This window comes from Phocoena sinus, chromosome 20 (genome assembly GCF_008692025.1).
Source record: "Phocoena sinus isolate mPhoSin1 chromosome 20, mPhoSin1.pri, whole genome shotgun sequence".
NCBI lineage: Eukaryota > Metazoa > Chordata > Mammalia > Artiodactyla > Phocoenidae > Phocoena > Phocoena sinus.
The window spans coordinates 35,140,614-35,154,514 of NC_045782.1; the positions used below are offsets into that span (position 1 = coordinate 35,140,614).

Consider the following 13,901-nt stretch of genomic DNA (forward strand, 5'->3'; position numbering starts at 1 on the left):
AAAGAAGTTGAAGGAATCCAATCATACTAGAATCCAGAAATGGGCCTGGTTTCATTAAAATTAGGTGTCCAATACACCACTTAGCTACCCCAGCTAAGAATGCAAAACAACAAATCTAATTATGAGGGAATATCAGACAAACTCAAAATGAGAAACATTCTTTTTTTTTTTCTATTATTTTAATATAATAAAGGCAAGGAAGGCTGAGGACAAATTAAAGGAAGATTAAAGAGACATGAAAAATAAATATAGTACCTAATCTTAGGACTGCTTCCCGTATTGCTGGTGGTAGGAGGGGGTGAGAAGACTGCTATAAAGTTCATTATTAGGTCAACGGAAAAAAACGGAATTGCAGAGGATAGATTAAACTTTTTCAATTTATATAAAAGGATATGCTTATGCTTAGAAAATACAAAGAGAGAGAAGAAGGGAGGGAGGGAGAGAAGAAGGGAACAAATGGTAAGGTTGTGAAAATGAATAAAGAGAAAACCTCATTTTAAATTGAGTCAGGAGGCCAGAAGGGGAACTCTCACACCCTACCAAACAGGTGAAAACCCAACAGGAAGAGAGAGCTTTGCATCTCCAACAGGAAGAAGGTTACTACTTTACGATCCAGCAGGAGAAGGGAAAATTTTCCCTTTGCCTGAATTTCTCCTTGCCAGCAACAGCCCAGTCAATAACAGACTGTCACAACTCAGCCAATGAAAAGCCAATACACTTTCAAATTTCCCAGTTTACTCCAACTCTTTGTTTATGACAGCCCCCTCCCAACTCCCCCTTCTCCACTATAAAGAAAGGTCCTCTCCTTGTTTCTGCAGACTTGCCTGTGGGTTACAATAGATTACATGTCCAGAATTGCAATCTTTGCTGTTCCCAAATAAAACCCAATTTGCTGATAAAATAACCTGTTGTTTTATTGTTTTAGATCAAAAACCAAAATAGAGCAAATTGTTAGCAATAGATGAATTTGAGTAAACATGTGTTCCTGTACTATCCTTGCAACTTCTCCAAATAAACTTAAAAAAAAAAGAAATGTCACCTTGCACCAGCCCAGATTGACCATCATCAAAAAAATCTACAAACAATAAATGCTGGAGAGGGGTGTGAAGAAAAGGGAACCCTCATACACTGTTGGTGGGAATGTAAATTGATTCAGCCACTACGAAAAACAGTATGGAGGTTCCTTAAAAAACTAAAAATAGAACTACCATATGACCCAACAATCCCACTACTGGGCATATACCTAGAGAAAACAATAATTCAAAAAAAACACATGCACCCCAATGTTCATAGCGGCACTATTTACAATAGGCAGAACATGGAAGAAACCTAAATGTCCATCAGCAGAGAAATGTATAAAGAATATGTGGTACATATATACAATAGGATATTACTCAGCCATAAAAAGGAATGAAATTGTAGAGACGTGGATGGACCTAGAGAGTGTCATACAGAGTGAAGTCAGAAAGAGAAAGCAAATATCATACAACAACGCGTATTATGTGGAAATCTAGAAAAACGGTATAGATGATCTTATTTGCAAAGCAGAGACACAGAGTAGAGAACAAATGTATGGATACCAAGGGGGAAAGGGGTTGGGGTGGGAGGAATCGGGAGACTGGGATTGACACATATACATTATTGATACTATGTATGAAATAGACAGCTAATGGGGAACATACTGTATACCACAGGGAACTCTACCTAATGCACTGTGGAACCTAAATGGGAAGGAAGTCCAAAAGGGACGGGATATCTGTATGTGTATGGCTGATTCATTTGTTGTGCAGTGGAGGCTAACACACCATTGTAAGGCAACCATACTCCAATAAAAATTAATTTAAAATAAATGAATAAAATTCAGTAGAAAATTAACCACCAGTTTTAGACAAAAAAAAAAAGGTGTCCACAGAACCCAGACTCAGCCCAACCCCTTTTTAAATTGGTGCATGAACCTGAATGACTCCCTTCCTCTCTCTGGGTCTCATTTTCTAGTCCAGGTGGTCTCTAAGGTTCTCTCTGGTCTGGCAATCAAGGTCCCACAACTCAGGTCGCTTCTAGATAGGTCTTTGGAAAGAAGCCAGCCCTTCAATCTCTCAGCCCACCAGTTACTTCACCACGACTTTCTGCAGCATGCTCACCCGCCCTCTTTCATCAGTCCTAAACTTGCCCTTGCCCTTCTCTGCCACCAGCCAGCAGGCCCAGCCTCTCCTTGCGAGGGCCTTAGCGCCCACCTTCTCGCAGGCTCCAAATCTGTTCAGGACAGGCACGTGCATTTATCCCTCAAGAAACTACAGCACCCAAAAGGCTTTGCGGCAACCTCTGGGCCTTTAGTACCACCAAAGAGAAAGGTTTTTCAGTGCGGGCCAGCCGCTGCATGGCTTTTTGGAAATTGTAGTTCTTCAGCGAAGAGCCCGGGAACTAGGGTAAGGCTGCAAGCCACCCTTCCCAGAATGCACAGCGCTCGTCCCTACCAATCGGAGGCACGGATCTTGGAAGGAAGGCGGGGAAGAGGGGGAGCTGCCCGGCGCACGCGCAATATGTTTGTCTGGGGAATTCATGTGGAGGTCAGAGTGGGAGCAGGTGAGAATGGAGAGGAGTCGCTACGGCCCGCGTCCGGGCGTCTCCGCAGTCCCCCTCTGCACTCCCATTAGCCCCAGGTTTGGGCGGGCGGGGTCCATGCGTGGGTCCGCCTCGTGTCGGAGGGGAAAGGGGGTGAGCACGGGAGGAGCCAGGGGTTGCGTAGAGTGAGGTAGGTGTGTATGGGGCCAGAGTGAGGAATAATCTAGAAGCTGTTAGGAATGGAAAAGCTGAGGGGTCGGGACTGGGCATCCTGGTCTCAGGAAAGATTTAAGTGCACGGGGAGAGATGAAGGTAGAGACGTTGAGGTCTGGGGAGGAGGTAGGGAGGCTGAAGTGGACGACGGCAATGGGGCGGAGTGAGACAAAGTTAAGTGCTGGAGTAGATTCTAGTGAGGTCAGCCGTGCTCGCGCCCACCCCGCCTCAGCCCCCCTACCCCCACTCGTTCCCGGGCTCTCCCTCGGGGTGCAGCTGTTTAGGGCCTTTCTGGCCCGATTGGTTCTCGGGATATGTTGACCCCAGAACGTCATGTAGCGCCTGCTTCTATAATAACAGGTCATTCTTAACGCCTGATGTTGAGAAGCCACGTGGTGAGGAGTTAAGATGTGCCTTCTAGAATTGGACCTCTAGGTTCTAATCCTGGTAGCCCTCCTCATAGCTGCGTGATCTTAGGCTCCTGGTGTAACTTAACACTTCTGTGTGCCTCAGTTTCCTCATCTGTAGTTATCTACTTCATACGGGTTGGTGTGAGGATTAAATATGGAAATTGCTGTTAGAAGACTACCTAGTATAAAGGTCAGCTATTATTGTTATTTTGTTCTTGGAATCACATTCTTTTCTGAACCAGAATTGCACAGAACCAGCCACGCAGCCTCTCTCCTGGGGCCTGACTGTCCAGGAAATGGGAGGGTGTTTGGTGTGGGGCTAAGTTCTCTATGGGTATCAAGCCCATGCCTCCTTCCCATTTTGAACCGAGGACCCCAGACCCTTTCTCTTAAGTAGTAGAGAAAGAAGAAAGAAGCGCAGAGGAATTGAGTATACACTTATCCAAGCTGCAGTGTTATTTATGAAATGTCCTTCAGTCGATAATTTAGAGCTCTCGGGAGGGGGCGGGTAGAAATGGCCAACTCGACAGGTACATGTGATGCCTCAGAGAGGGCTTTACTCTGAGGATTCTGGGATTGAATTGTTTTGTTTTTACCCACTTAGGTGTGAGCAGGCCCAGCAGAAGGAGACATGGCTGCCAAAGTGTTTGAGTCCATTGGCAAGTTTGGCCTGGCCTTAGCCGTTGCAGGAGGCGTGGTGAACTCTGCCTTGTATAATGGTGAGGCACTGAGGGGTGGTGGGTCACTGCCCTTTGCCAGAGGACTTCTCTCAGTCTTCATAGCCTGTGTGACACTCCTGTTGGCAGCCGCTGTCCGTGAATGTGTTTGTGACCAAGAGGGCTCACCTACTGCCGTCCTGCACCACATGGTTGCATTGTCATCAGGGTCTCTGTCCTTGTAGCCATAGGTTCTCTCAGAGCCTTTATTCACCAAGAGCCTCCCAGCCCAGTTGGACGTTTCCACCTGCTCCTGTGAATTTAAAGAGCAGCTGCAGCAGAGTGCCAGGATTTCGCTGGCCAGCTGAAATGGAGAGCTCGTTGGTTCTCTTCTGCCTGTGTGTGGAATAACTCAGCAAGGGTTTTAGCCCTTCGGTGACCTTGTCCTGAGTAGCAGCTTTGCTCTGGTGTGGTTGAGTCTTTCCAGAGAAAATATCTTTGAGATGCACTGCCCAGCTTTTAACAGTGTGCTGGGTGTTTAAGCTGGCTTTTCCACTTTTCTTTGTGACCTTAGGCAAGTCATTTTCCGCTCCGCAGGCCTCAGCTTTCTCATTGGTCAAGCCACAGGATCGAACTGCTTTATGTCTAAGACCCCCTCCGCCTCTGATATTCTCTAGCTTTCACTGTTGGAAAGTAGCAGTAGATCGACCCACCTCATGTGTGACCCTGACAAGAGGAGGATTACTTTCAGAGTGAAGGTGTTTGGGCCAACTGTAATGTCCAAAAAGGCAGAGACAGAAAGCAGCTGGTCAGAAAAGCCTGCTCTTGGGCTGCCCTGGTGGCACAGTGGTTAAGAATCTGCCTGCCAATGCAGGAGTCACGGGTTCTATCCCTGGCCCAGGAAGATCCCACATGCTGTGGAGCAACTAAGCCCATGTGCCACAACTACTGAGCCTGTGCTCTAGAGCCCGTGAACCACAATTACTGAGCCCGTGTGCCACAACTAATGAAGCCCGCGCGCCTAGAGCCTGTGCTCCACAAGAGAAGCCCGTGCACCACAACGAAGAGTAGCCCCCGCTCACCACAACTAGAGAAAGCCCGCGCACGGCGAAGACCCAACGCAGCCAAAAATAAAATAAATAAAATAAATAAATTTATTTAAAAAGAAAGAAAGAAAAGCCTGCTCTCCTTCTATGGTGCAGCTTTATACTCTGATCTTTTTGGCCACCCCTGCATAGCTAAACAGTAGTCACCATTACTAATTTCTTTCTGAATCAGCAAGACAGCTCTATAACCCCTTCAGACCTTAGAGAAACCAATCTATTGGAAAGAAAAAGTGGGGCCTTCCAAATTTTAGGATCACCATAGGGAGGATGCTGCTTCCGGAAACACTGAGTTAAATTGGAACCAGGATGGACTGTGGTAACAGTGAAGACTGGTGAGTTTTAGAAAGAAGTTTTGGGAGGTGGTTAATCAGAAAGTCAGCAGCCAGTTGTTTCAAGGAGAAAGGATGCTGAGGAATAGATCCTATTACCGAAGTCCTTGGGAGGACATGTGGGATGGGAAATGATTGCTTAGTTTTATAGCTGTTTAGAGGCCTCTAGAGACCAGAAGTGTAGGAAGAAAGAGCAGGAGAGGGGAGACTTAATAAATGAATGGAAGGCACCAGGGATCTTTCAAAACCATGATCCTTTTGGTTAAAGGGTGAGGGGATTTTTCTGACCCATCATTATTCTTCATTCCTAGTGGATGCTGGGCACAGAGCTGTCATCTTTGACCGGTTCCGTGGAGTGCAGGACATTGTCGTAGGGGAAGGGACTCACTTCCTCATCCCTTGGGTACAGAAACCAATTATCTTTGACTGCCGCTCTCGACCACGTAACGTGCCAGTAATCACTGGTAGCAAAGGTGAGTCTTGTCTGTGGGTCAGGTAAAGTAGAGAGTGTGGAAGGGCTGCTGTGGGATCCCGAACGGGTTGAACTTCTCGTAGTACGAATTCCTGGCATATTTTCCGTGAAGAGTTTTATGTGGCTACAGAGAAAGAAATATACAGGCGTACCTCAGAGATGTTGTGAGTTCGGTTCCAGACCACCGCAGCAAAGCACATATTGTGATGGAGCGAGTCACGAATATTTTGGTTTCCCAGCGCATAGAGTTCACCCCATACTGTAGCCTGTTACGGGTGCAATAGCTTTCTCTCTAAAGAAACAATGTATATACAATACCTTAATTAAAAAATACCTTATGGGGCTTCCCTGGTGGCGCAGTGGTTGAGAGTCCGCCTGCCGATGCAGGGGACACGGGTTCGTGCCCCGGTCTGGGAGGGTCCCGCATGCCGCGGAGCGGCTGGGCCCGTGAGCCATGGCCACTGGGCCTGCGCGTCCGGAGCCTGTCCTCCGCAACGGGAGAGGCCACAACAGTGAGAGGCCCGCGTAACGCATAAAAAAAAAAAAAAAAAAAAAAAAAATACCTTATGGCTAAAAAATGCCAACCATCATCAGATCACCATAACAAATATAATAATATCGGGAAAGTTTGAAATATTGCAGGAATTACCAAGATGTGACAGAGACGTGAAGTGAGCGGGTGCTGTTGGAAAAATGGTGCCGATAGACTTGTTTGACACAGGGTTGCCCCAAACCTTCAATTTGTAAAAAAATGCAGTGTCTGTGAAGCTCAAGAAAGTGAGGTATGCCTATATACTTAAAATACGCACACAGTTGTACAAATTTAGAGAAATGAACAAAGATATATTTCAAGAGTTACATAGCAATTCAATTTTAAAGAAATCTAAGTGTGCCTTTGCTCCCTCGGTTGACCCTTCCCATCAGTTCTTGTTTCCCAGGGTGACTGTAAACGGATCTCCAGCTGTTCTGTTTGCCTTCACAGCTGACTTACCCTTTGCCTTGCTTTCCAAGGCCTCTGTTTCCAGCAGTGCTGCCCTCACATTGTTCTCTCACAGGCCAAGGCCCACATCCCTGAGAGCAATCTGGTCTGACACGCCACTGGCTTCCCAGTTGGAGCCTAAAATGAATGGCTGTCATGGTTCTCCCCCCCTCGTGCACATAGAGGTGCACAGGCAGTAGATGGAACGGCAGGTGCTGTCTTGGCCGTGACGTTTCTGTGCAGCAGGAGGAGAGGGTTGCATGGGTGTTGCTGTCCCTCAGCAGATGTTTGCTTTCTGTCATAGTGGCAGGCTTTGCGCTGGGTCAGAGGGTGGGGTAGTTCAAAGTTGACTAGAGCGGGAGCCTTGAGGAGCTTGGCCTGGCTAGGGAGATAGCCATGTGGACAGGCACTAGAGTGGGGCGCGGGGACCACAGCATGGAGGGGACGCCGAGAAGAGAGCTCCCGTGAGGAACGTGCGTCTGCACTGGCACTTAGGATGAGAAGTGCGTCGGGCAGAGGAGGGGAAAGGGTACAGTCGTGTTGACTGATCTGTCCTGTCGCTCCTGGCCAGAGAGAGGAGGAGCCTCCTGTAAAGGGTCTGGCCTGCCTGCTACATCAGAGGAAATCAGCGGTGGAGTGGGGTTAATCAAGAAACATCATATTTTAACTTAAAGGCCTAGTTCTGAACTTTCCTCCTTTTTGGGATTTCTTTCTCTACCGTTTTGCAGTTGTTCTAAGGACACATTATACACCTATCTTCAAAACTTGATAGGAACTTGCAGAGATCAGGGACGGTGTATAACCATTTCCCACTCTGGTGCCTGGTTCAGAACTCATGTCATGGGCGTTTGGTCCATATGGTTGATGACTGACTGCAAGCAGGCCGTGACAGTGCCTTAGCTCCAAGTAGGACTGCATTGTCAGGGGAAGTTGTAATTCCCTCCCTGGGTCCTTTGACTCTGCCAAGTAATGAGAAACGGCCTCTAGATGAGTCTGATAACCCCTTACATCTGTTGCGCATTTGACAGAGTGCCTTTATATCTGTTTCCTCCTTCGGTTTCTCCCAACATGCCTGGGAGGCAGATGAAATCATCCCCATTCTTACATGTGAGGAAATAAGCTGAGATAGGCTAAGGCTTAGTGATCCCGCATAATTAGTAAACAGCAGAGTTGAGGCTGCAGCCAGGACTTAGACTGCTAGTCTGCTGGACCCACGGTCACCTCTCTGAGGCACACTCCTACCTTGGGCCACATTCACTGGGCCTTGGAGAGGACTTACCCTAGAATTCTTGGCATTGGCCTATCTGTTTTCTTAAAATATTCAGTGTTCCAGGCATATCCATGGCAACTGTTAGATGTACAATCTGAATTTACTTATATCAGAGGGCATTCAGGACACACTGAAAAGCTGTCATCACCAGAATCCTTGGAGAAGTTTTTAACGCTGATGCTGTGCTGGGTTCTCTACCAAGGAGACCACGCACAGGTGCGCCTCACCCTCTAGGATCTGATAATCGGCAACTTTACTTATAAATTATAGCAAATTTGGGGTAGGAGAGGTCATAGAAGGCCACTTTGGTTTTTACTTTTAACTCCAGCACTTCTCCCCTACCCTAAGATTTACAGAATGTCAACATCACCTTGCGCATCCTCTTCCGGCCGGTTGCTAGCCAGCTCCCCCGCATCTTCACCAGCATCGGAGAGGACTACGACGAGCGCGTGCTGCCGTCCATCACCACCGAGATCCTCAAGTCCGTGGTGGTGAGTGAACAGGGCCTCAGCCTCGAGCCTCAAGCCCAGCCCCCAGGAGATCGCTAGGTGGCAGGAAGAGCTTGGCGGTGACTGGTTGGGACTCTGCTTCCTCATTATCCTGACCGGCTCCTCTGCCCTCCCTTGGAACCAGGCTCGCTTTGATGCTGGGGAACTGATCACCCAGAGAGAGCTGGTCTCCAGACAGGTGAGCGATGACCTCACGGAGCGAGCAGCAACCTTTGGGCTCATCCTGGATGACGTATCCTTGGTAAGGGTCTTGGGGTGCCTGCAGGGGAGGGTGCCTGGTTCCATATCTGGGTAGACGCTGTGAGGTCCTACCTTCCACTTTCCTCAATGAAGGCTTGAAAACATGGAACCTTCTTGGTGGCATGTGGCAGTCTCCTCGGGTTTGTTTTCAGAAGAAGGTTCTTTTACCTCCCCTGTGCCACAGACATTTTTCTTTTAACTTTTGGCCCTGACCACTAGATTTTTCACCTTCCCCAAACCGAATGTTCCCCCGAGCTCCCCAGGAAGTGATGTCCTGCTCACCCTGTTGGACACAGGCAGAAACTGCTGGGTAGAGACTAGAGAACAGCTGGGATAGTCTTTCTCCCTAGCACAGACCTCCCAGCCTGACCCCGAGGAATTTCCTAACACCTAGGGTCTAAAGCGCAGTCAGGTGAGCTCTGGGACCTCCCCATGAAAGGTGATAGAGTGTAAATGAATGGTTCTGTTTCCCAAAGCCTGGTATGGGAGGCAGGGGGCATCTCTGAGGCATAAGCTATCCTCTTGAGACTGTGTGGTCTGTGTATTTATATGACACTGAATGCCGCAGTGCAGACAGAAAGCAATACAGGCAGGATAGCGTTTCAGATCGAGGAGGGTGAGGGGAAGGGGTCGTGTTTCTGATTCTCTGGAGAAAATCATTTGGAGTGATTTGTTCGGGTAGTGAGGTAGAGTGTTTCCCATTCCGTTCTCCTGTGCATCGCTGGGGAAAGGCACAGCTTCCCCCTCAGCATCTGTGCAGCTGTTTAAACAGTAACACTCTACATACCCTGCGCCCACCCCAGGGCACTGCTCCACTTGCCGCAACTGCCTTCCAGCCGTGGAAGGGCTCGTGGGCTCCCTCTACTGGCAAGACGCCAGGCTGCAGCCATTTGGCTCCTTGGACCAGAGTGGTTCCTCAGGCTCTCCCACTTAGTGTTAAACACTGTGGCCGTGAGTGAGAACACACTAAGTAAAAGCCTAAGGAGAAGCTTGGCATTTTGCTAGACTTTGACCACATACTCCATTCTGGGGAAATGGGGGTTGACCACAAGAAACCATATCTAAGAGGTGTGAGAAGAAAATTAGGTTTCATGGGGAATTTGCTGCCCTCAGCTGGCCCTTTTAGAAAGAAGTTTTATTCCTTAATTACGCATTTCTTTTTCATTGCTCAGGATTGTATTTTCTTTCCCAAACTTTGAACAAGAGTCCAGAAATGGAGCAGGCGAGCTAGAACAGCTGCAGTTTAAGAGTTAGGAGTGTTAAAAATTCTGGAAGACATTGGACTGGGATTTACTCTTCAGGAGAAGTTTTGAGCCGCTTATTTTCTTTTTTTAAAGCAGAGGTTGGGAGGGTAGTGGAGGAAATGAAACAAGTAGAATTTGGTAGCAAAACCAATGCTGTTATCCCCTTTATTCTTCCCTTTTAATAAAAAATATAGATAAATTAGACTAGGCATTAGTAGTGCTGAGATCTGTTTCCGTTGTTTGTGCTGTCATCACAGATACATCACTTCAGCGAAGTCTCGGTCACTCGTGTTGTTAGGGAAGACCGATGCATAATCAGAATTCTAAACCTTCACCCGAAGCAATACCTCTACCTGCCTTCTCTTTCTTTTCAACCCTTTATCAGAAGCACTCACACATAGGGAAAACCATGATTTGCAAAATCATGGTTTGGAAATCGTCTCTCTAGTCCTCTTCCTGTTTTGTGGTGGAGATGCTGTGAGAAAGCAGTGGACTGGTTAAGTCATAAGCAGAGAGCAGCACACTCTTGAATCCCTGAGAACCAGCTGCATCCCTCACTCTCAGGGGCTCAGTTTTCCATCTGGCTTCTCTGGGGGCTTCAAGCAGGCCATCAAAGGACCTTGGAAGAGCACTAGTCAGTGGTGGGGGTCCTGGGACCCACAGGTCTCCTCCCCTAGGGAGGTGGTCAATCGAGTAGATACCTTCTGGTGCCCGTGGGCTGTGTTCTACCTGAGGGTGCCAGAATGAGGTACAGGAGCACTTTGGGCAGCCGAGGATTCTGGGGTGTGAACTCAGTTTGGGCACGGATGTGGAGGTGGAAGGGCGTTCTGACCTCACATTATCTCCAGCTGCTAGAGCCATTCGTGGCCTCTTCCTCCAGCGGCCGTGCGGGCCCTGCAGCAGCGCTGTCGAAGCCATTACTCTGCCTCATCTCGTGCTCACTCTCTCCCCTTAGACGCATCTGACCTTTGGGAAGGAGTTCACAGAAGCGGTGGAAGCCAAACAGGTGGCTCAGCAGGAAGCAGAGAGGGCCAGATTTGTGGTGGAAAAGGTGAGCACTCAACCAGATGGCAGGAGCCTCTCTCCCCTTTCTCCTTTGCTCAGCCTCCCTGTTTGCTGGGTGGCCTGGAAATTCATCATCTGTCATCTCTTCCGGGATCATCGGAAGGGGATCGAAGGGACTGTACTCCTGCAATTGGTTCCAGAGTCTTCGGGGTCTAGTCAGGGATATGTGAAGTTATGTTCTTAAATCACTGAAGGGTAATTTTTTTTCCACGTCCCTATGATCAAAAACAGTCTCCCACAAATAAAAATGTTTCTTCTGGAATATTTTCAGCTTCACTGAGAGGTCATTTTTAACTGTGGTTACATAGTGAAAGCTGACAGCAAAAGGGATCAAACGTTGCACCAGGTACACTGTCATCACTGGATTTCTTTCAAGCACTAAATCCACCCAGATGTGTCAGAGTGCTGGGACGCAGTACAGTTGCGTAGGGCCTGGTCTTTCGGTCTTTGCAAAGGTGTATTTATTTCATATATTCCCTTCTCCCCACCACTAATTCTCTTGGATTTTTATTCCTAATCCAGGACACCTTAGTCCTTAGAATCAGCCAAAAGAGAGGTATATGGGTAGACATTTAACTTTACAGAATATAAACTCCATGTGGATGGAGCCTTATTTTTTCTTTTTCCACTTTTTTCTGCCTCTTTCCAGCCCCTAGAACATGTCCCAAACCATGCCTGGGTTAGATTCTAGGTATCAATAAATATTTGTTGAGTGGACAGTCCCAGAACCTCAGCTGAACAGCTGTCTGTTCATCTCAGACAGGCTCCACACTGTGTTCTCCTCCCGTGCTTCTGAAGGTCATGCATTGCAGATAGACGCCCTCCTGTTGGTAAGGGTAGGGGAAGCCAGGAGGCCTCGTTCTGCGTGCCCGAGTTCCTGGTCGGGAACTAGTTTAGCCCAAGAGCGACTTCAGGGAGCGTCCCGTGCCTGCCGCTCCTGCTTAGCTGCACTGGTTTTGATGAAAGTCGCTTTGACTTGGGGCTGGAGGGAAAGATGAGGATTAATTCCATCTTTCTTTCTCTCCTGCTTTCCTTGGCCTGGAGTCCTCCTGCCTTGGAGTATGTGGCTGGACTGGGTTGCTATTAATATTATTGAGGACTTTTAAATAAGACAGCTATTTATATAGCCAACAGAAATGTGTCCCTACAGTGGCAAGACAGGAGAGAGGAGGGTTGGGTGGACAGTGCTTGTTGACCCTGTCTGGAGGGGGAGGTAAAGTCCCAGGGTTCCTTCGGGACCCGGTGAGGATGCCTAACGTGGTCCTTTTGAGGCCGTAGCCGCCATCCAGCACCCCAAGATGTGATCTTGGTCTCCCTGCTTGCACCCCCGTAGGCTGAGCAACAGAAGAAGGCAGCCATCATCTCTGCGGAGGGCGACTCCAAGGCAGCAGAGCTGATCGCCAACTCGCTCACCACTGCGGGCGACGGCCTGATCGAGCTGCGCAAGCTGGAGGCGGCGGAGGACATCGCGTACCAGCTGTCGCGCTCCCGGAACATCACCTACCTGCCCACTGGGCAGTCGGTGCTCCTCCAGCTGCCCCAGTGAGACCCGCACCTCCTGGGGCCATCTGGACCACAGCCCCCATGATGCTCACCACCACCTTCCTTCTCCCGCCCCAGAAATCACTGTGAAACTTCATGATTGGCTTAAAGTGAAGGAAATAAAAGTAAAATCACTTCGGATCTCTAATTACTTGATCAGGTGAAGCTCTTTCACTCTTCTCATTTCCATCCCCTTTTTTTATCCGCCTCCCTACCCAGAGTTGCCAAGTGCCTACACAGACCAGCTTGGCTCCCGTCTGTGGGGCCTGCTGGCGCTCCAGCCTAGGCACTGGCAGTGGGCAGAAGACAGGCAGGACCATGTGTGTGATGAGCTGGGAGTCAGTGGGCGGCCTGAGTAGACTGGTAGCCTCCAACCTATCTTTTATTCATGATTTGAGGAAGACGGCATGCGCAGCTGAACAACACCGAACACCGGCCTCGGTTTTCTCCAGTGGTTCCTTCACATACCCAGCTGAGGAGAGGTGCTGGGGAGGGTCAGAGAGGAAGCGCTCTGTCTCTTACCATAGGCCGATTCTCTTTAGCTGCGGGGCCAGCGGAAGCTCGGATTGAAGAATCTGCCCCTGTGAAGGTGGGTGGGCTGATTTGCTGCCCTACCCCCACCCCAGGGTCCTAAAGCTGGAATGGACTTGGATAATGAGAAAGCAGGCCTGGACCAAGATGTGAATCCTCTGGCCTCCCTCTCCACCTCCCACCTTGGTGTCTCAAATACCCGGCGGATTTCCAGCTTGAAGGATTGCATCCGGCCGGGGCTACATGGGCCTGCCAGAGACGTGTGCATCCTGAGTTCCTGCTTCCCTTGTTCAGAGACTGCCCTCTCTAGAGGGCTCTGTGCCTGCGCCTTGAAGGGAACAGCCACGGGAAGAAAGCAAATGTGTGTAAACTGCTGTCAATAAATGACGCCCAGACCTTCCAGCTCAGTCTTACGGGTTTTTGTGGGGGGCGGGGGGAGAGCCGTGGGATCAGAACAGAGCATTCTAGCAGTTTTTGTGTGCACGTTTGTATCGCCAGCTAGGACAGAACCTCCAGCAGGGCAGAAAATGCTTTGGTTTCAGAAAACACTTTGTGCCGTGTTCCAGATCCATCCCAGCCTGCAATGAATCAGTGTCAAGTGAGGTTTGTTGTTACGTGGGTTCTTAGGAAGTGAGGGGTGGTGGAGGTTAACTTCCCCCGTGGCTTTTGGGGCCAACTGGAAAGTGGTAGGCCCACCCCCTAAATGAGGGGTTGACAAAAGGCACGTGTGCCAAGCCCTCGGCACGCTCCGGTTTGACTTACATACGCGGGGT

General features: G+C 49.0%; 1 protein-coding gene across 4 annotated transcripts; it reads left to right on the forward strand.

Annotated features, from left to right (window-relative positions):
- The first annotated feature begins 2,513 nt into the window (after positions 1–2,513).
- PHB (prohibitin) lies at positions 2,514–13,530 on the forward strand. Of its 4 annotated transcripts, none has more exons than XM_032617545.1 (7): positions 2,514–2,583; positions 3,790–3,904; positions 5,588–5,749; positions 8,346–8,488; positions 8,631–8,747; positions 10,946–11,041; positions 12,389–13,530. In XM_032617545.1, the coding sequence occupies exons 2-7, from the start codon at positions 3,817–3,819 to the stop codon at positions 12,599–12,601; spliced, it is 819 nt and encodes a 272-aa protein (XP_032473436.1). In that variant the 5' UTR covers positions 2,514–2,583; positions 3,790–3,816; the 3' UTR covers positions 12,602–13,530. The 4 variants fall into 4 exon arrangements, with proteins under 4 accessions (XP_032473436.1, XP_032473439.1, XP_032473437.1 ...); XM_032617546.1 differs by having other exon boundaries at positions 2,547–2,660; XM_032617547.1 differs by lacking the exon at positions 2,514–2,583 and adding an exon at positions 3,355–3,375.
- Positions 13,531–13,901: the final 371 nt, after the last annotated feature.

Excerpts from the sequence above, each read along its gene's own strand:
- PHB (XM_032617545.1), top strand. The coding sequence starts at position 3,817 with ATGGCTGCCAAAGTGTTTGAGTCCATTGGCAAGTTTGGCCTGGCCTTA. Across the intron at positions 5,750-8,345 it reads AGTAATCACTGGTAGCAAAG|ATTTACAGAATGTCAACATC; the intron begins GTGAGTCTTGTC and ends CCCTACCCTAAG. Across the intron at positions 11,042-12,388 it reads CCAGATTTGTGGTGGAAAAG|GCTGAGCAACAGAAGAAGGC; the intron begins GTGAGCACTCAA and ends GCACCCCCGTAG.